Source organism: Convolutriloba macropyga, chromosome 10, assembly GCF_964194025.1.
Source record: "Convolutriloba macropyga chromosome 10, txConMacr16.3, whole genome shotgun sequence".
NCBI lineage: Eukaryota > Metazoa > Xenacoelomorpha > Acoela > Convolutidae > Convolutriloba > Convolutriloba macropyga.
The window spans coordinates 33,250,196-33,273,406 of record NC_134477.1 but is presented as its reverse complement, the minus strand read 5'-3'; the positions used below and the strand labels follow the sequence as shown (position 1 = coordinate 33,273,406).

General features: G+C 38.0%; 1 protein-coding gene across 1 annotated transcript in view; it reads left to right on the top strand.

Annotated features, from left to right (window-relative positions):
- LOC142348468 (uncharacterized) overlaps window positions 1-21,752 on the top strand; it is a 106,053-nt gene extending 84,301 nt beyond the window's left edge. Inside the window, exons 2-4 of the mRNA XM_075399843.1 lie at window positions 5,381-5,516; window positions 19,888-20,058; window positions 21,480-21,752. Of these exons, the coding sequence (XP_075255958.1) occupies window positions 5,381-5,516; window positions 19,888-20,058; window positions 21,480-21,648 (476 nt within the window). The 3' untranslated portion in view covers window positions 21,649-21,752. The remainder of the gene's footprint in view (window positions 1-5,380; window positions 5,517-19,887; window positions 20,059-21,479) is intronic.
- Window positions 21,753-23,211: the final 1,459 nt, after the last annotated feature.

Below are 23,211 nucleotides of genomic sequence, written 5' to 3'. Positions count from 1 at the left end.
CGCTGACAGTTCTGACATCTTAAAGACTCTTGATCAGCCACCGCTGACCCACTCTCATTTTCTAGCGACTCTAAATCCGCTACTGCAGATTGTTGTTGTGAAGCTACCAACGCTGGCTTAGCCTCCGCTAAGCTTTTCAATCTGAGCTTCCGGCCATCTTGTGTTTCGAACCAGCCCGCTTTCTTTTTCGTTCCCAGCAGCACCTCCGTGCCGATGGTTAGTCGTGACTGGCTAGATGTCTCTGCCAGGAGTCCTAGTTTGCCTTTATGTGTTCCAGTGAGTATCTCCACGTTCTGTTGGATACTAGGCACTGCAACAACATTTGGGTTGTCGCATTTTACGCCCATATTCTTTGTTTTGGCCACATTAATCTTCAGACCAGCGGCTTCCGCTAGGGCCTCGATTCGATGTAGGTTTTCTTGCACCTCACTGTCTGAGACCCCCACGAGAGCAACATCATCAGCAAAATCTAAGTCAGCCACCAATCTCCCAATGTCTAATCCTCCATGCACCGAGTTAGCTAAAATGTAGTTGATGACAAGGCCGAATAGGATTGGGGACCACACATCACCCTGCCTAACGCCTGTTCTGACATCAAATAAGCGTCCCTTCTCACCTTCGGCTTTGACTCGACATTTGAATCCATCATAGCTGTTTCTTATGATGTTTATCACTTTTTGCGGCAGACCATAGTGTTTCATTATCTGGTACATCTGCTCACAATCGACAGAATCGAATGCCGCTCGAAAGTCTATAAAACAAAAGCTAATATCCAATTGAAACGCCATTGATTTCTCTATTATTTGACGCAGGGCAAAGAGTTGATCGGCGCATCCTCTGCTTTTTCTGAGGCCACACTGCTCTTCCCTTAAGACGCGATCCACTGAATCTTTGCATCGATTGAGAGTAACGGAAGCGAACACTTTGCCTGGTACTGACAATAGAGAGATCCCTCGGTGGTTCGAACACTCTGACCTCTTTCCTTTACTCTTGTATAATGGGACAATTTCTGCTACCTTCCAGTCATTGGGCAGAACTTCCGTCGACCAACATTTATCTATGATGTCCCAGAGCCACTCGACAATACCCTTGTGTGCTTTCAACATCTCACAGGAAATGTTATCGGGTCCACTTGCCTTGCCATTCTTCAACCTGCGGACAGCTTCAAGCACTTCTTCAAATCGAATTGGGCTCAGGTCAATCGGCAAGCTTTCAGCTGCTTCTTCGGGATCCAATCTCGTACTGCAACTGAATGTTGAGGGATTCAGGAGTTGACTAAAATGTTCCGTCCAGCGTTCAAGTCGTTCCTCTTTCGTCCGTAAGTTGACGCCAGTGCTTGAAACTAATTTGGTCAACTGGGGCCTCCAGTTTCGGCAAATCTGCTGTGATGCCCCAAAAACTTCCTTTAAGTTGCCTCTGTCCGCGAAGCTCTGCACTTCTTGGCCTTTGCGTTCAAGCCATGCCCGTTTGTCTGCACGTAGAGCTTTTCTGACTTCCTTACAGCAGTTTGTGAACTCTAACAGCGCCTCCGCGCTGCTGTGTTTCTTTAACTGTAGATCGGCTCGTTTCCGGATAAGTTCCAGAGAATCTGGAGAAATCCAAGGTTTGTTCACTCGCTTGTCCGGAAGGAGGCATTTCACTGCTGCTTGGTTCAGGGCTTTTCGAAAATTGTCCCAAGACTGCTCTGTATTCTCGAAATCGCCGCTCTTATCAAGATGTAACTTGACCTCCTGCGTGAATAAGTCACGCGTTGTTTCATCTTGCAGCTTTGCAGAACTGATTCTGGGCGTGAAGCATGACTTTTTAGACAAAAGTTTCATAGATACTTCCGCAATGACCAGTTCGTGATCGGTAATTGTGGTTTTCCCTCTTCTGGACCTCACATTTGTCAGACATCCTCTGTATCTCTCTGCAAACAGAATGTGATCCAGCATCTTTTTTCGACAACTCGGATCGGGAGGGTTGAAGGTGTACCGATGCACTTGTCGATGCTGGAACCATGTACCACCTACGAGCAATTTGTGTGAAGTGCAAAATGATAACAACTTTTCAGAGTTTTCATTTTCTTCACCCATTCCAAACGGGCCTCTGCAGCTCATGGTGTCATTCAACTGGTGTCCAGGCTCTGCATTGAGGTCACCGATGACACAAATACGCTCCCTATGTTTGAAACTGGAAACTAGGTCTTAAAGTTGCAATTCTGAGTTGGTTCCTCGGGAGATTCTTAGCACCCCTTACCCGGGACTCGGGGCCATGGTTGATTGTACTCATTGCTTTGGTGTTTGAAGGCTGAGATACGACTAGTTGCGCCACAAACTAGAAGACCAGTGCCTCGTTAGCTCGACCATGTGAGCGTAGAGCCGCAGCACATGACCTACCCCCAGGGGACACCACGTGGAGGTGAGGACACCACGTGTAGTACTACTACTACTACTACTACTACTACTACTACTACTACTACTACTACTACTACTACTACTACTACTACTACTACTACTACTACTACTACTACTACTACTACTACTACTACTACTACTACTACTACTACTACTACTACTACTACTACTACTACTACTACTACTACTACTACTACTACTACTACTACTACTACTACTACTACTACTACTACTACTACTACTACTACTACTACTACTACTACTACTACTACTACTACTACTACTACTACTACTACTACTACTACTACTACTACTACTACTACTACTACTACTACTACTACTACTACTACTACTACTACTACTACTACTACTACTACTACTACTACTACTACTACTACTACTACTACTACTACTACTACTACTACTACTACTACTACTACTACTACTACTACTACTACTACTACTACTACTACTACTACTACTACTACTACTACTACTACTACTACTACTACTACTACTACTACTACTACTACTACTACTACTACTACTACTACTACTACTACTACTACTACTACTACTACTACTACTACTACTACTACTACTACTACTACTACTACTACTACTACTACTACTACTACTACTACTACTACTACTACTACTACTACTACTACTACTACTACTACTACTACTACTACTACTACTACTACTACTACTACTACTACTACTACTACTACTACTACTACTACTACTACTACTACTACTACTACTACTACTACTACTACTACTACTACTACTACTACTACTACTACTACTACTACTACTACTACTACTACTACTACTACTACTACTACTACTACTACTACTACTACTACTACTACTACTACTACTACTACTACTACTACTACTACTACTACTACTACTACTACTACTACTACTACTACTACTACTACTACTACTACTACTACTACTACTACTACTACTACTACTACTACTACTACTACTACTACTACTACTACTACTACTACTACTACTACTACTACTACTACTACTACTACTACTACTACTACTACTACTACTACTACTACTACTACTACTACTACTACTACTACTACTACTACTACTACTACTACTACTACTACTACTACTACTACTACTACTACTACTACTACTACTACTACTACTACTACTACTACTACTACTACTACTACTACTACTACTACTACTACTACTACTACTACTACTACTACTACTACTACTACTACTACTACTACTACTACTACTACTACTACTACTACTACTACTACTACTACTACTACTACTACTACTACTACTACTACTACTACTACTACTACTACTACTACTACTACTACTACTACTACTACTACTACTACTACTACTACTACTACTACTACTACTACTACTACTACTACTACTACTACTACTACTACTACTACTACTACTACTACTACTACTACTACTACTACTACTACTACTACTACTACTACTACTACTACTACTACTACTACTACTACTACTACTACTACTACTACTACTACTACTACTACTACTACTACTACTACTACTACTACTACTACTACTACTACTACTACTACTACTACTACTACTACTACTACTACTACTACTACTACTACTACTACTACTACTACTACTACTACTACTACTACTACTACTACTACTACTACTACTACTACTACTACTACTACTACTACTACTACTACTACTACTACTACTACTACTACTACTACTACTACTACTACTACTACTACTACTACTACTACTACTACTACTACTACTACTACTACTACTACTACTACTACTACTACTACTACTACTACTACTACTACTACTACTACTACTACTACTACTACTACTACTACTACTACTACTACTACTACTACTACTACTACTACTACTACTACTACTACTACTACTACTACTACTACTACTACTACTACTACTACTACTACTACTACTACTACTACTACTACTACTACTACTACTACTACTACTACTACTACTACTACTACTACTACTACTACTACTACTACTACTACTACTACTACTACTACTACTACTACTACTACTACTACTACTACTACTACTACTACTACTACTACTACTACTACTACTACTACTACTACTACTACTACTACTACTACTACTACTACTACTACTACTACTACTACTACTACTACTACTACTACTACTACTACTACTACTACTACTACTACTACTACTACTACTACTACTACTACTACTACTACTACTACTACTACTACTACTACTACTACTACTACTACTACTACTACTACTACTACTACTACTACTACTACTACTACTACTACTACTACTACTACTACTACTACTACTACTACTACTACTACTACTACTACTACTACTACTACTACTACTACTACTACTACTACTACTACTACTACTACTACTACTACTACTACTACTACTACTACTACTACTACTACTACTACTACTACTACTACTACTACTACTACTACTACTACTACTACTACTACTACTACTACTACTACTACTACTACTACTACTACTACTACTACTACTACTAGATTAAAAAACATTTTTGCTGTGGGATCAAGAAATTTCAGACGCCTCAAGATACATTATACTAGGACTCCCATGTTTTTTATAATGGATGTGCGCTACTTTATTAGGAATTTTATGCTCACAGCGCAATTTTGAATCTTCAAGTGGGGCGCTTTCGAAAACCGAACCAAAACTTGCAAGAAAAATGGTTTTGAGAAAACAACACCTTATTTGTGTCGCATCTAAAGGCATAAAATTTGTAAAACAAAAATGACCAAAATAGTTTTAGGTTTGTTCCTCAATAATTTGTTTTCTAAATTTTGTATTGTGGATCTATATAAGTTTTATTAACATAAGTTTTATTATTAACATATTTGGGCCTATTTGTTTCACTTATGTGACAGGATTGTTGGCAACGAGCTTCTATCCGACCTGTCCAGAACAATTTTCCCGAATTGATTCCATCGACGGCAAGTGCTTCCGAATTTTGCAGTACGAGTATCATAACTACTATGAAGCAGAAAGTGATTGTCACCGATTGTAAGTCAGCAGCTGAAAAACCAGAGCTATCAAAAGCTTTTTAATGTTTTTTTCCTCTGGCAGAATTCTCTAGCTTAAGTGCTTGACTCGAACTATCTTTGATCCGACCGATCTGTGTAGCTCAGGGGGGAGGGGGTGAAGCGCGATCTGGATGCTAATCTCTGGTCTCGATATAGTCTGATCAGGGTCTCCTGATCAGAGCAGAGTCTGGAACCTCGTTCGCCTGGTGGCATGATTTGGATACTCGGGAGAGAATCTTTTCTACTGCCTGTACTAAAGCAGACCCGAAGTGGGCTCCTTTTACAGCCTTAAGGTATAAAGAGTTAGGGCTACTTATTTATCCGCGCGAAGTATGCTTACCTATTCCTCTCAGACTAACCGACTCTGTAAAACACTGACGGTATACTTCAATTATAGGGATGTCTAAAAGAGTTAACAACGGAGTCAGAGGTATACACATCGTGCAACTACTCTAATAGACTGACTACAGTCTCTGATTGGTTGGAGGTGTACATCTAGTATTTCTACTGCTACATCCATCCGAGGTTAAGAGTTGGTGTTTTTTGCCGTCGTCTTGAGTCCCTGTCTAGTGAATTAGTGACGAGAGTTGTCAGTGAACGTTCCACCTCATTCGATGAGTGGAACCAGTGAGTGCTCCAGTTACAGGGTGTGGTGGCCAGTAACGTCAGTCCTGTTAGAGTACCCAATTGTCTCCCATTGTCTTGTAGTCAGGATTTGTTCCCAGTTGGAGGAATGCTTGTAGTCTTTAGTCTCTGTCGGTTTGTACAAGGAGATATCTGTTTATATCCATCTGGTACAAGGTCTGCTCCGATCGGGTTTACCAGCTTTTCTTCTGGTGGAAATCAATCTTTTAGCTACTGTGTGAGCTACTTAATCCCTTAAACTTTTGTAATTTTAATGCCTGCTGGGTAAGCTCCGAACGGAGGAAAGAAGAAAACAACTGATCCTAATCTTCAATTGTGGAAAAGAAGAAAAGAAATTATACAATAAATAAAGTTAAGCATAAAAAATAGAAAATAGAGAGAAAAGTAAAGACAACAGTGAGCTTTTAGAGTTTGAAGAAGAGTGCGTCTTCTAGTTGAAGGGACATCGGCCCATTGTGGGAGGATCGTACGCATTATCGGAATTTGAATTCAAGGTCAGGGGCCCGATTTTCAGGCTCTCTGAAGAATTCCAAAAACTCTTTATCCAGTGCAAGACAAGCAGCGAGAGCCCGAGGGTACAAATCTGTGTTGCAGTGTGTTTACGTCGCCAATAAAACATTTAAGATTTGCGTTGCTCCGGTGTCGGTCTGTTTGCCAATTTATCTGCAATCCACTCGCGGCAGAGGAGTTTAAAAGTGTGTCCATGCATACACTTTGTTGCTCTTCCCTCTACGCACTGGAGATATTGAATGGGAACAAAGATCGGCCTGTGGGTCTTGGTGTAGTTTGGTGTGAATAGAAAGTAATTTCTGATGCGGTCAAAATTACGTAGGGTACCCTCACAATACCTCGGATTAATAATGTAACTGTAGTGAGGTAATAAGGTGAGGTGAGTTTCGTGTTGGTAAACTGTACGAGGGGGTTCGTTCTGTGAAAATGGTGCTGGAAAAAGAGGTAGTTATGGATTGTTTGTAGCATCTTTGTCCGGTTGACTTTGTGCATTTGGTTGTTTAGATCCATCTGACTTGGATTTAAAAAACCGAACTAGAGATAGAGAGAATGGCATTTCTGGTACATACGGTAGGGAGCAATGTCCCTGGTGAACAGTGTGTTCGAATAGTCATTCTGCCGATCAGCTAAAGCAAAGAAATATTTGGACGTGTGCTAAAATTTTTCCGTGAAGCGCGGGTTAATTGGGAAATGAAGACGCTCGAGAGGGAGGTCCTCATCACGCTCCTCCTCAACATATTCATTTTCCAATTGTGCGAGTGAGCAGGAGCTGGCCGTTGGTTTCAACGTATGGTGAGGGGGGTTGAAACATAGTTTATCTTCTATGAACATGGACACCGTGCACCGTGTTAATGCCCAGAGGTTTCGTGAATTGGTGGAATTGAAAATTGGGGCCAGGTGCTCTATGAATAGTGCTTTGAGGAGGGGTAAAGCGGTTTACTATAGATTTCCAGGATGAGGGCTGTAGCCTTTTGGTAGACGTGCTGTAAATCGAGCAGGCGACTGTGAGAACCTCAACCGGTGAAGCCCGCACAGGGTAAATCTCGTGCGGTGTTGGTCTCGGACGTCTTGTTGGCGAAAGGTCGGTGCGGGGTAGTTGTCAGTTGAAGTTGGTCTGACGAAAGGCAAGGGTTGGAGGCGAGTTGGAGGCGCGGTACACCATATCTCGATTGGTAGACATTTGGTGGTTGTGGTGCTGGTGTAGACATCACAGGTTGGGGGAGGCTAAGCAAGTGGTCTCGAACGAGGATAGGGACCATGTATCCTCCCAGAATATGTCCACTTTGAAACAACCGTCTCTTGTGTCGACCTACCAGATTGTTCTGCTGCTACCTCATCTGCCCAAGATGAGCTGTGGGGAAAGTGTTGCGGCGGTGGTTTTGTTTGGCACAAGTTGTTGCCATTGTAAGAGCAACTCTTGTGACGAGGCTATCGCTCCAACTGTGGCTGTCGGGGAGCATGTGTCGCTCCCGATGAATAATGGTATTTCCCCAGATGACCAAGAAGACGTAGCGGATGAAGGCAGTGTGTTCACCCGTGAGTAGGTTGCCGTGACCACAGGCTGTGGCTGCGGCGAAGACTGTGCCATCGTAAAGAGGGCCGGTGTTTGCATCTCGCAAACAAGCTCTGGTACTGAAGGGGCAGCACCAATGACGTCAAAGGTGAGGGTAGGATGTTGTCGACGTCTAGCATGATAGGATCATACTCCACCGGCTCAATATTCGGAGGAATTGGTGCGCCTCCATCTTGAGGAGTTGGGTTGACAGCTGCGATGTCTCTGAATCAAATTAGGTGTTATATACGAGTACTTGGTAAATTGAGAAAAAGTTCTTCCGGGATTTCCTGGTTATCCAGATCATCCTCAAAGGAGTCTTTAGAAAGTCAGATAGCACGTGAATGTTTACGTATGTTAGGATTAAAGGTGTGTAAGTGTAAACATTGAAAGTCAGGCTTTGGTTTTGTCTCTACGGGTAATACACAGCATTCATAAATGGAGGTTGGTAAAGTTGAAGCGCTGCTTTTAATAGATTTTTTGTGTACCAGAGATGAGAATTTTTTATAGAAGTTTTCAAATATTTTTTATAATAAATTCAATTCATTGTGAGAGTGTGAACTCCTACTATCCACTGATTGTCTTTGTTTCCTTTTTTTATGGAAGGTGGTTTATGGGTATTAGAGTCATTTTGTAGGACATGGAAAATGGTTTGTGAAAGTTACCCAAAAAAACCTGACGTATTTAATGTGATATTATGTCCTTGAGGTCCCTTGTAGACAGTTAAACACTCTCCAAATTATGGCTAATTCTTTTACTACGTACCATGGGTATCCACAGATTCCCATAAGGGATTTTATTAAGTTGTTTACGTTGATAAAGTCACGCCAATCGAGACGGCACAGTGTAAATTCTTTTTCGTTGATAAATAGATAAATAAAATAATTTGTGTATTGGTTTTGTAGTTGTTAAAATTGTGCTTGTAATTTTGCTTGTTTTGCTAAATTTGCAAAGTTAGCTGCTTGTGCAACTTCAAACTTCTCAGCTGCATCATCTACTAATTGTTTAAATTTTGACTTATCTATAGAGTTAGTCCAGTGTCCTTGGTTCTAAATGCCAAGTTGTGCAGTGAAATCGGCCTGGGTGAAGCGGCGCTCAAGTTCATCGGGTTTGAATACATTTACGTGATTTCGCGTTTTAGTTGGGTAGGGCGTTGTGCGGTATGACTCATCACTATCCGCGTCTAATGCGATTTGCTGATCGGAATGGTCAGCTTTACATGGTGCGTTAACAGACCAAGGAAATTTTTTACGTGTTGATTGGTCTACAAATTGGAGTGTGTTCTGGCAATATATAGGTATACGCTCAAAACGAGGTATATAAGTATACGCTCAATATATAGGTTTAACGTTCAAATTGATTTTCGATTACATAAAGGGTAAAAATTGTTTTAAATTGGAAAAGAGAAAATACCTTCGAGCTTTTAAGAGTGGCAAATGTGTTCCTTTGACCTGTGATAACATATCGGACAAGAGAAAGTTTGATATAAAAAGATGAAGGTGGTTTGTTTTATATCACGATCAAGATCACAAAGTTCTTTGTATATAGAAAGGCTTGTGTGGTCCATTTCTTATAAGACTCGACTAATCATGTAGTCGAATTTGGCATCTGTTTGTGCAACAGGATGTACCGCGCCAACTCACCTTTGCTTGCTAATGTATCATACTTTTTTAATTTTCTGTAAATCTTATCTTTGATTCTTGTGGTATAACATACCCATTTTGAATTTTTGCTTTAGTGTAAGGTGTCACTGAGTGTGCATTGTTTGAGATAATTATGTGATCATCCTTAAATTCTTCAGAGGCTTTGCCTGTGGCGAAGTTTAAAACCTTTGCATTGAATAAAGGAATCTTGATATTGAATGGCATAATAAGGGCAATCCTCATTACAATTGTAGATAGGTCTGGCAGGTACTTCAAAGCGGAAGAGTGTTGACTCATCATAAAGATGGTCTTGAAAACTATCTGAGTATATATGTGCATTATGTTTGTGTCCCGAGTTGGTTTCGTTATTCGTGAGTGTTTCATGAAAGTAGCGTTTTTGGGAATTTTATCATTAGAGAATTTGATCCACCAACGTCGAAAACTTGACGGTGATCATTCGGTTCCCATATGACTGTTGCTTTAATTGCTTGGTTTTGGGGACAGCACACTGTTTCAATGTTACATTTGATGCATGTTTTGCCAAAGTAGACACTTTCTGATTTTACATCAAAAGTGAGTGTAATGCTAGTTAATTGCAGTGGCCATCCTAGTGCATGGATGACATAATATTCGTGTTTAGGTTTATGTCCTGGCAAATAGCCTAAGGGTTATTTGTGTCATTTGGGAATCATTCATTGTCCCTTGGATTATATATCAAATTTCCCTGTTGGGAGGTGAAAGGGCGGTAGCGGTCTAATTGGAAACGGCCTTGCTTGGCTTCTATATTACGTTGGCAGCGCGGGTCATTGAGTAAATCAAATTGTATCAAATCTGTTTGATAAGGAAGTTTGTTTACGAGACCAAGGCGTGCAAGTTCTCTACGAGCTTTAACTTCTGTCAGAAAGATAGGCCCTTCCATGTTAATAACATATCAATTATCGTGATCAAACCTGAAGAATATTTTAAGTGAGATTTTGTGGCAAAGCTTTCTCTGTCGCTAAGTTTTGCATGTATGGCATATGCTCGTACTTGAGATGTTCTAATTTGTGAAAAGATGGCAACTTCAGTGGGTAAGTTTTGAGAACCCTCTGTTTTGGTTCTACATTCGCCAATATTTTGAGCTTTTAATACTGCATTATGATATGCCGTGGAGAGCAGTCATAGTGGGTAACAAGGAGATCTTGTGCTCCTGACTTGAATAAATTTATCAGTAGTATAATTAGATCTGTAATTGACATGTGTAAGATAATCCTGAGTGGGTATTATAGGATACGAAATAACCAACTGTGTTTTTCTTGTATCTGTCTAATTTGTAGGGAATTTCCTGACAAGTGAACAGTGAAGGATTTGTTTTTTGTTTTCACTCAAAAAATGGGTGCGGTTGCGGCTTGTGGATGAAAAGATAATTTGTCTTGTTTGACTATAATCTCGACTGAGAAAGTGATCTTTGATTGTTTAAGTAAGTCGTGTGCTCGTTGTGTTTGTAGTAGCGTGATTTTATATGATTTTGTTATTCTATGTTTAGCCCAATTATGTAATTGTTCTCATTGTGATGTTCTCTAAAGAGGGCGGGAGGGGTACTACAAATTTTGGGTCTAGCTTGAGCTGTAGCGTAGGATAAGTTATAGTAGTATCTGGTTGTTTATCAAAACAGTGATGGGAATGTTGGTCTGGATCAGGTGTTGGGGGAATTAGAACCTAGGCTTCTTATTTGTGGAGTAGTTTGAGAAGTAAAAGAGTGATTGCAATGAGCTTGTGAAAGTAAGCGTTCAATATTAGTTACTGTTCTTTGTGGTGGATGGGTTACCAGCTATCTGTGACGATGTTGGGGATAAAAACTGAGAACTTAGTGTCTCTGAAGTTGAGCTGTCCAATAATATCTTGTGGTTCGTTAATGTTTGATGCAGAGTGTATAGGTTGTGGGAGTTCTGAACTGTGAGTTTTGTTGGTGTTCGCAAAATTGATTGGTTGAGTTGAAAATTGTGGAGTGTTAGAATAGTTTATGGTTTCTGGTGGTGGTGCTCTTGTCGGACTAGGTATAAGTGGTGCTTGTTGCAAAGTAATTGCAATAAAGTCTGAATGAGGCAATAAAGTTTGAGTGATTATTTGCTGTATTTGTGTTTGCGCTTGGTCTACTTGCGCTTGACTCTGATAGTTGGGTATGGTATTAGTGATTGCGGGGTGAGGCGGGGGGGGGGGGGGAGATCTGCAGATTAGGCACTAGTAATGGCCGAGTAAAGGTGTTCCTTGGTTTTTTTGTGCTGGGGACTTCTTATTAAAGAGTTCAAATGAAGACTTTTTGGGGGTTGATTGCTTAGTTGTGTCGCCATGGGAACAGATTGGTGATACTGTAACCGGGAGAGTACCAGGACTTGTGTTGGATTGTGAATTGGGGGAGGCACTTGTTGTCCCAAAGTGGAACAATTATCGCAGTAAAATTTTTACGGTACTTGAACAAAATAATTACTATTATTGAAAGATTTAAGGTAGTTATTCTAACTCGGAATGCTGCGAAGGGTGATTCTGGTGGGAAGACATTATGCTGGTATATGAGATCTAAAAAATCAGCAGAGAAAACTGTTAACAATTCTTCGAATGTGTAATCTTTTTGTTCGAAAGAAAGAAATGTAAGTGGTTAAAGAGTTACAATTTGTGAAATTTTTTTCTGTTTTTGTTAATCCAATATAAGGAAATTTTCAATATATTTTTATATCGTAGGAGACTGTAGTAGCGTCTAAATTGCATATACGATATCAGTAAAGAGCAGTTCAAATATTTTTGGTGTTGCTTGTGGTGGAAAGATTGGGAGGTAAAAGAGAGCAATGTGATTTTTTATTAAAATCTCTTTTATAAAAAAAACCCACTCATAACAATTGTGTGAAGATAAAATGTAATGAAGGTTATAGAAAAGGTCGTGAAATCGTCTTTGTTTTGTCTTAAAACTTTGTATTTATCTGAAAGTGTCAACAAATTGAGTTCGACAAAATAAAACGTCGAGCGTTTTTTGAGAGGTTATTTGCATACCTGTCTTTCTAAAGACGAATGAAAACGTTCAGTACAGTGAACAGAAGGTTAGAAGACTTGAGAGACGGCTGCTGTGAGCTGAAATGATTTTGCTGCTACGATCTGGACATATTGTTGCTCCTGTGAGCGAATTGGACCAAGAAGAAGTAATCTTGTAGTTGTGTTATTGACGATTGATAAATTTGAAGAACTGCACTGTAAGACAGTTCTTGTGGATTTTGAAAGGGGAGTGTGAAAGAGAAAGAGAGTGTAGTTGTAAGAGAGATTAAGGAGATTAATTGTAGGAGATTAAGGAGAGAGTGAGTGAGAAACAATGATTTAGATATAAAGGAGAGAGGGAGAGAGAAAAACTCTATTGAGAGAGTTAAAAATTTGAAGACAAAATTTTTGGGAAAATTTTAACATTTAGAGAGAAGTTGCAACAGAAGTTAAGGAGAAGTTTAGAGCTTGAGAGAGAATTAAGAATAAAGTTCTTAGAGAGAGAAAAAACAACTGAGTTGTAAGAGCGAAAGACTGTGAAGTGATTTTGGACGAAGTGATATGGTCTGACAACGTTTCTTTTTCGGGAAGAAAATAGTTACCATGTCGTATTTTGTTAACTTTATTAGATTGGGGGACTTTTCCCAGACCAATCCGTAGGTCGTTGCTATCTTAAATTTCGGGTAACTTATTTTCTCTTTGTAGCCGTGGTGAATGGCATATGTTTCCCTCTTTTTCATTCTCTGATGGAGGGCTTTTTGTGGTTATGGTAAAGTAGCAGATGGAAAGATAATAATTAATGGCAGTTAGCTGGGGGAAGTGGCTTTGTTTGTATTCCCAGCTTTGTTTGTTAATTGTACTTAGGAGGAGAAGGGCGAATTAACTATCCAAATTTTTCCTTTCGTTTTGCAGAAATATCCTTTTATATTTTTATGTGGGTTCTATTTACTAGGTGTTTTGTGTGTTATGCTAATTTGTGTTCGGCTTAATGAAGCGGGAGATAAAACTTTATGCTTACTTAAAATTGTTTTTGTGTATACCAGTAGTTTTTTGTTCGTGAAGCCAAAATTTTTGAATGTGGTATAAAGACTCTGTCGACTTCCGTTGGTTGTTTTTGTAAACGAACGTTTCCATTATTACAACTTTCCGAATCAGTACCGGGCTGCCTAGACTGTGTAGAGAACAGTTGGGGGAAGGTTTATCTATATTGTATGGTAGACTTGGGTTGTCTAGATTCAATTAAGCGGATTTTGACTGGGTAATTATCGTTTTCTGTGGAAGAAGTCGTAACAAGGAACTATCGGAGAAGTACTTCTCCATTTGCTTTTGAACAAAGAGTTCTTCCGGATAAAATGGGACAATTTTACTTTTAATTTATAAGCTACCATAGTAGGTTTATATAGTATTTTGCAAGGGCCAATTTTTTGTGGCTGTATCTTTTTCGTTACGCCCACTTGTGGCGCCTTATTCACAATTAAGACGTATGAATGGATATTAAGTGGATGAGCCGTGACAAAGCGGCAATTTATAAATGTTCGTGGATGTTTAGTCTGATATAAATAAGTATGTACTTCATTGTAGACATCTGAGTTTGTCTTTTCTCGGTTTAGGAACCAATATGAAATGTTCATTTTTGTAACATTTTAATTTGTGGATGATGACCAAGATGATCAGTCTGAGCATAGTTTTGGGAAAGAGTTAGAAAGAGAGCGTTGTGTAGGGTTACAATTTCCAAAACTATCTGTTGTAGAAGACAAGTTAAACATTATCGGTTTCTTTGGTTTAATGCCACAGACAATTTCATATGGGAAGAGACCATATTTGTTCTAACTTGTGAGTTAAAAGCATATGTGAAAGTTTTTACTTTTTGTGACCATGTGTGATATTGTGTATCTAGAACTGTGCGAAGGAAGGTATTTAGGTGTCTGTTACTCTTTTCTACTATAGCGTAAAGGTATGAGTTTCCATCTGAGGATAGAATGATTGGTCCGTTTGTATGCTTTGAGTATCCATGGTGATTTTGTATCCATGGTGATTGAAGTATTGTGAAAATTCTAAAAATTGCTGTTGTTGGGTCAAAAGGAAGTTTGGCATGGATTTGCTATTTTGGCAATCCAGGCAATTTTGTGTGAGAATGGCTATGGTTGTTCTAACGTTGGTGAAATAGTATTTTTCTGTGGTTGATGCATGAGTTTTATCACGGCCGGCATGGTCCGTGAGATCATGTGTATGTGCTTTATGAAATACTGGTAGAAATAAAGATTTAGAGATTTTGGAGATTGTGTTTCTTGGATATAATTAAGCAATTTGTTTGATTCATTTATGCTAGGTCCCGAAAATGGCGGTAATAATGTAAAAGAAATTTGTTGGCTCTTACTGTTATTGTAGGAGTGATTGAGCAGTTCTTATTTTTTCCAAAGAAGTATCTGTCGAAGAAGTGGATTTGGTTGCTGAGAGAACAAATGTTGAGGTCTTTAATTGGAATTTTTGATACTTCCTAATATCATTCCAAGTGTCATTGTTGAGTATATTAAGTGTAGCTCCTGAATCAATCAGAAAATCAATTTCAATATGTGGTGGAGACGTTGTTCTTGTGTTATTGCTTGATTGTTGTGTTTATAATTTAAAGGGCAATACCCAAGTAAGAAAGAATGTATTTTTCAGTGAGAGTGTTACATTTTTCTCGGCAGTTAAAATATTCGTCTTGTGTCCAGTATTAGACGATGTGTTTCCTGTTTGTTCTTGATCTAGAAGTGAATTAATGTATTTTGTACTTTTCTAAGGCAATTTTGTGAGAACGGTCGCGAGCGATTTCCATCTCTGTTGTAATTGGTTGGTTGTGGGTGATAGAATTACTTTTGTAGCTATCATTACAGTTTGGTTTATTATTTTGAAAATTTTGTGGTCGTGGATATGGTGAACCCGACCTACTTGGTGGTTTAAAGTAGGTATTGCCGTAATATGGTTTAGAATTAGTATTGTAATGAGGTTCTCTTGGGATTTCCATGTCGAGATGTGTCTCGATTATCCCTACTGTTACTTCGAGAGCGATATGGAAATAATAATGGTTTACCAGTCATATTATTTGATGTAATTTGTTTTTAGGGAGATTTTGATTTCCTTTCATAGCTTGATTAAATGGTTTTTTGAAAATTAGATGCTTCTAACCGCTTTGTGTATCGCTTTTCGGCGCAAGTAGAGATACTGTGTCCTGATCGTGAACATTTTATACGAAATTTTTTGAGGAACAATGGTTTTCCTTTAAAATATGTTGTATCTAGAACTGTGCGAAGGAATATATTTAGGTGTCTGTTACTCTTTTCTACTATAGCGTAAAAGTATGAGTTTCCATCTGAGGATGGAGTGATTGGTCCGTTTGTATGAATTGAGTATCCATGGTGATTTTGTATCCATGGTGATTGAAGTATTGTGAAAATTCTAAAAATTGCTGTTGTTGGGCCATAAGGACGTTTGGCATGGATTTGCTAGTTTGACAATCCAGGCAATTTTGTGTGAGAATGGCTATGCATGTTCTAATGTTGGTGAAATAGTAGTTTTCTGTTGTTGATGCATGAGTTTTCTCACGGCCTGGATGGTCCGAGAGATCATGTGTATGTGCTTTATGAAATACTGGTAGAAATAAAGATGTGGAGATTTTAGAGGTTGTGTTTCTTGGATATAATTAAGCAATTTGTTTGATTCATTTATGCTTAGGTCCCGATAATGGCGGTAATATTGTATAAGAAATTTGTTGTTTCTTACTGTTAATGTAGGAGTGATTGTGCAGTTTTTGTTTTTTTCCAAACAAGTATCTGTTGAAGAAGTGGATCTGGTTGCTGAGAGAACAAATGTTGAGGTCTTTAATAGGAATTTGTGATACTTTCTAATATCAGTCCAAGTGTCATTGTTGATTATATTAAGTGTGGCTCCTGAATCAATCAGAAAAATCAATTTCAATATGTGGTGGTGATGTTGTTTTTGTATTATTGCTTGATTGTTGTGTTTATAGTTTAAAGGGCAATACCCAAGTAAGAAAGAATGTAATCTTCAGTGAGAGTGTTACATTTTTCTTGGCAGTTCAAATTTTCTTCTTGTGTCCAGTATTAGACGATGTGTTTTCTGTTTTTTCTTGATCTAGAAGTGAATTAATATAATTTTGTGCTTTTCTAGTCAATTTTGCGAGAACGGTCGCGAGCGATTTCCATCTCTGTTGTAATTGGGTGGTTGTGGGAGGTAGCTATCATTACAGTTTGGTTTACTATTATGAAAATTTTTTGGTCGTGGAAACGGTGAACCCGACCTACTTGGAGGTTTAAAGTTGGTATTGCCGTATTATGGTTTAGAATTAGTCTTGTAATGAGGTTCTCTTGAGATTTCTATGTCGAGAAGTGTCTCGATTATACCTACTGTTGCTTCGAGAGCGATATGGAAAAAATAATGGTTTACCAGTCATATTATTTGATGTAATTTCTTTTTAGGGAGACTTTGATTTCCTTTCATAGCTTGATTAATTTTTTTTTTGAAAATTAGAAGCTTCTGACCGCCTTGTGTACCTCTTTTCAGTGCAAGTAGAGATACTGTATCCTGATCGTGAACATTTTATACGAAATATTTTGAGGAACAATGGTTTTTCTTTAAATTATGGATCATTTGAGTACTTGTGTTGTACTACGTTGATCCCATAAGCTATTTCTTGTTCCATAGTTCGAACATCATCTACTGTGAGATTATCTATGTCCATAGAAAAGTTTTTTATGGGTGATGAAAGAGTGGAATTTGTGTTAATTTTATGTCTGTCAATAAGTGTTTTCGTGATATTTTCTTGGTGTATCTTTTCTACTAAATGTGCAAATGGAAGCTGCGCTTCAAATGCCGTTGATTTGTAATTATCTATTTTTTTAACGCAATTCATGCTAGTTGTGGATGTAAACGCCTTCACTAAATAGAGGCCTTAACTAATGCGTCATTCATTTGGGCGTTCTGCATTTCCGGAGCGTTGTTAACATATGCTTTTCCAGCCATTTTTTATTCGAAGGGCTAGTGTTCTCCCGAAGCACGTGCTATGCTGTCTAAAAGTAATTTCGCTCGTGGCTGCGACTGTTGGTTATCAGATCTCTTTGGAAATTCTCGACAGAACCCTTGCCAGTTCTTTCTAGTTTTGACTAGTAAATCAGAGTACCATTGTTGTGCAGGGCCTATTAAAGATGTTTGTATCATATTAATTCGTTTTAGAATCCATGCTTCATGATACGGTGAATCAGTCTGTTCCGGTCCCTCTGTCATGACCATATTTTCTTTGATTGCGTTAAGGAAATTTTAGTACATTTAGGCTTGGTACCATCAATCGGTCGCGGTCGTAATGACTGTTGCATTGTTACTGAACCTGCTAAATAGGGATAGATCAGTTATGTGTTTCTTCTAATAATAGGTGTTTGTGTTGACGCTGCTTGTAAATAATACGGTGCTGGAGCGTTTGTTGTTTGTTGATTATTTTTTTAAATATATTGTCTAGCAAAATTTACTATTTGTTATGGTGTTAGTTGAATAATCAACGAAAATAGCCAAAAAAGAACAGAAGACGCAGAGATAAGAAATATTTAAAGTTTTGAAAACAATATTTTTCCAAGTCATAAAAACATCAGCTATCAATTCAAGTTGTAACACCGAGTTCCTTCATTCCTGCAATGGAAGCCATTGAGACCTGTGATTGATCAAAAAATTTTATACGTTTACGAAACGAAACTCAAACACAGAAAATAATTTTGACAAAAAAATAGTTTTTTGGGAAAAATAGGCGTCGTAGCTGTTTAAACTATATATTCAGTATAAACTATCTTTATTCAAATGCGCCTTCCTTCGATGACAAAAAACAACAGATTCAAATCTAAAAAATGTGTTTTCTTGTTATCAATTCTTTTCAAAGTGAAGAAAATCTATGAGCTATAAATATAAATAACTAAACATGTTTGTTTGTTCCCCCATGGATGTCACTGAGAACTGCCATAAAGCAGAGTTTGTTATACATTGCAAGAATAAAGCACTTGAAATAGAGAAAAAAATAAAAAACAATCTATTTTTTTTCGCAAAAAAACCCTTGTCGAAGCTAATAACACCTTAAATATTTCACTAATAAATAAATGTCTCCAATTGCATCTCTTTTTGACGTCAAAATGTGATATGTGACCTGTGTTTGTTGATACTAAGTAACAAAGAGACAAAAGTACAGAAGACGAAAAATTAAAAAAGAAATCTTTTTCACTTTTTGAAAAAGTTATCTTTAAAATCATGAAAACCAGCAGCTAACAACTGAAATCAGTGAATAGGCTCTAGTGTTCCTCCATAACAAGATTCCATTCCCTTGAGACCAAAAGAAGAATAGCATTAACGAAAAGGTGAAATAATTTACATTAAATTCTTCTACAAAACGGCATCGAAGCCTTTAAAACTTTAATCTACTCCTTCAAAAATTATAAGTTCAGTTGTGCCTATTGTTTGAAAACCAATAAAGTCAAAAAGTTTTCGACTAAATAGTTTAAAAACATTAACTGGCAATTGTTCATGAAGCCAATTGGGCCTGACAATAGTGAGCCTTGATTTGAATTGATCTCTTCTGTAGGGAACAAGAAAAAAACGATAATTTTTTTGGCAAAAAGACGCTGATTACAGTCCCGATCTTTTTTGGATCTCAGAATTCCACGATCAAAACTAGCCTTGTTATTACTCTGCGCACACTAAGTACACTTAATGGTTTTCAGTTTAATGGATATATATAAAGAAAGCAAACGTTCTTGTTGCCAAGCAAAAAAAATGGGGTTGAAACTATCCGAACACATAATTTTTCATTCTTCTTGTCTGAGTCTAGCGAGGTAGTTTCTGGGTTTTAAAAACAGGCCGAGAATTGTCATTTTCAAAATAGTCGATCAAAAATGATCAATATTTTCTTTTTGTGAATAACTTTTATCTAGAGTTGTTGACAGTCAGAAACAAAAACTATTTAGGGGTGCGAGAATTTTCGTGCCAGAGAGCAAAGCACAGGATGACAGCATGACGAAGTATATGAAAAGCGCTGTTAAGGAAAACAAGAACGGTCACTGGATTGGATACGTAAGAGCAATGACTGAGAAAGGCAAACGGAGTGATGCAAACAATTGGGAGTCAACAACAACAGGGTACAAATATCATTCAATTGTTTTTCAGTTCCAGAGCTGAGGTTTATGTTGGAAATTATATAAAGTTTGAGTAAGAACAATTGGAAAAAGAGCAATTGTATAGAAGTATTTAGATAAATATACCGTTTAATTTAAAGAAGCATGATTTTATTCGTCATTATTTTTTGACAGAAAGCATCTAACACTCAAACTTGCTGTCGCTTCAATGAATTTTGTCCAATACAAGACGTTGCGGTCAAAGATTGCCTTAATTTGTTCATTTGTTCTAAGCTGAAAATTAGAAGCAAATTTGTTCTTGAAGCTAAAAAGCCCTAATTATTTTTTGCAACTCCCTTTGTTTTTGGAGAATCTATATCACTTTAAAATGCATTAGTGTTTTCAGCCTAAAAGATACCAGTGATTGGGATGTTTTGTTGAAACTTCAAAGAAAAAGCATAAGTGGGTTGGAATTGAAACGACATTAAGAGTCCTTACCCTATCCTTAGTCCTTGTCCATCCTTAGTGCAAGGGTGGGGATTCTCAAGGATAATTTTTTAAATTGCACAGTAATGTATCTGTGTCAACTGATAGGAAGCCGAAGCAAAGAACATTTGGACTTTTTCTCAAAATTAGGAGATGTCCTCGGGCCCCTTTTTGGGTTAAAAGATGTCCTCGGACCCCAATCTATATTATTAGAACGGGTTTCAAGGCTGAACACTGCGACTGATCCACTCAACCCTCCCTTTGTAGTATCATAGCACAAAGGGAGAGGTTGCGTGTGTGTTGTGTGGTGCTTGAGCAAAGATACGTTGAAAAGCACATAAAATGAATTTAAAAATCATTGACTAAGCTAACAAGCACTAGAACAGATGGAGAAAAAAACTTTGTACAGAAACTTTAGAACTAAGTATAAAAAATTACTTTGAAGCAGAAACATTATTAGATTGCAGTTGAAACTTACAAACTTTTTGACTTAAAGCGACACCTCCAATATTTCCAGAAGCCATAAGTGTACAAAGCCATAAGCCATAAGTGTACCAGAAGCCATAAGGAACTTTAGTTGTTTCTAAACACGAAAACTAAAAATTGTAATGAAAACTTAATAAGTTTAGAATACTATATATCGAGATTTTTAAGAGCAATAGTTTCAATCTTCGCGTCATTAGGCAACTTTTAAAAACAGTCAAAAGCGTTTAACTGTTCATTTCGTGCTCTCTACAATAATAAAATTATATATTATTTTGCGGATCTATTCTGTTTCGCCCCCCCCCCCCCCCTGCAGCTTAGTGAGCATAATTTTTTAATGACCCCCATGCGGCGCACGTGCTATTTTCTTACGTAGTAACGTGCTATATAACAACATATAATTTGTAACTGGGGGTCATAAAAAACACTGGGGGGGGGGGGGGGCAGAATATTTTGCTAACCTATTTTGCTTATAGGTCGCCTCTCCTGAAGAAGAACTTTTGGTGGCATTCTGGACACCCTAACACTGGCAAGGATGAGTTCTGTTCTGCTCACTACTACCCTAAAGAGGGTGTCTATGCTGATTACTGCAGTAAAAGCAGCCACGGATTTTACGCAGTGTGTGAAATCACGTCTGCTCTCTGACTCTTCCTCAGACATAAAAAACAGAGGAATAATGATGACAGCTGAACAGGGTAGTCATTCTTCAACAGCATCATAATAAATTGTACGAGTTGTAACATAATAAAATTATAATGAAATAGTTTTCAGTACGAAAAGAATTGAAATGTTCAAGAGTATGCGATAAAAGTTAGCGCCTCGCAGGATGCTAGGAGGCATAATGCTAGTTTAGGCACCGTTTCAGAGCTATTCCAAATAGATAATTTTATAAATTTTGAATCTCACTTCTTTTCATATAAAAATTATGCATTAAATAGTTTTTACCAAATTAGTTTTTTTGTTCCAATTTTCTTTACATGAGGAGTTGCAACATCTATAGAGTTCATTAGTATCTTATACCAACAATTACCACGCATGTTCTGAAGGGCCATGAATGGCACCGGCTGAGGAACTAGCTCTAACAGGGTTGCGATATCCCTGACTGTAGAGATACAATTCGTGTCACAAATCCACTTAGAGTTAGGTGAATGGATTCGAGGTGCGAATCCAACTTTTACTGAATTATTGGATTACCACTTTTAGACTTAGCAACAATCGAGTTGCGATTGCAGACAAAATTATTGAGAGTGGAATTCCTCCTCAAATCCAAGAGGATCTCGACTAGTGCAAAACAGACTAGATTGAATGCAACTGAATTCAGAAACAAGATTCAAGAGAATGAATAAATAATCAAAAGTGGGGGATGTGAACAATCTGAAATATTGATTTTTTAGTCGGCGGTAAATTACTTGTATGTGAACGATGACTTTAGTCTGACAAGGACAAGAATAAAATGATTTAGTACAACTTAATGAACATGAACTAAAATAAGGTACAACCGTACCACATATCCTGGGCTGAGCAAAATTTTAAACTGCAACAGTGGAAAATTTATGATACTATTAACATATGTACTGGTTATTATAAATAATAAAGATTGTGAGCAACAACAGACAAGAAGCTGAGGAGTAGTGGAAAGGTTGCTCGAATGTGGAAATAAATTAAATCAATGTAAACTGTCAACATTTACAGTAAAATGTATGCACGCAATATAAATTAAGGCACAATCGCGATGAAAATCCTGCAAAAGTATAACACAGGAGATATGGTTACATGAGCAACATCAAATTTAACTGAAGAATACCCAACACGAACACAAATTTAAGGTACACACTAAACATGAAATGAATGGAAAAGTTATACAATTCCATATTTAACTGAACAATTACAGAATTTAAATTTTTAACAATTGAACAATTAATGATGATAGTTTAAGCAGTTTTGATTCAAATTTGGTTTTCGGCGTCAAAGAAGCTCATACTTATTTCCCGTGCATAATCGTCATAGTCATAATCCACAGGTGACCATGTTCCCACTGGAGGGGGCGCAGGAGGGCTCACCACTCGCTGTTCGTAAATCGTATCAGGAACGGGAGGCTGTGCTGCTTCTTCCTGAAAGATAGTTTCTATCACAGGATTTCCGGGTCTTTGTTTTTTAGAGACAGGAGCAGCTGAATCGTCACTCAAAGAACACACCGAACTTTCAAAT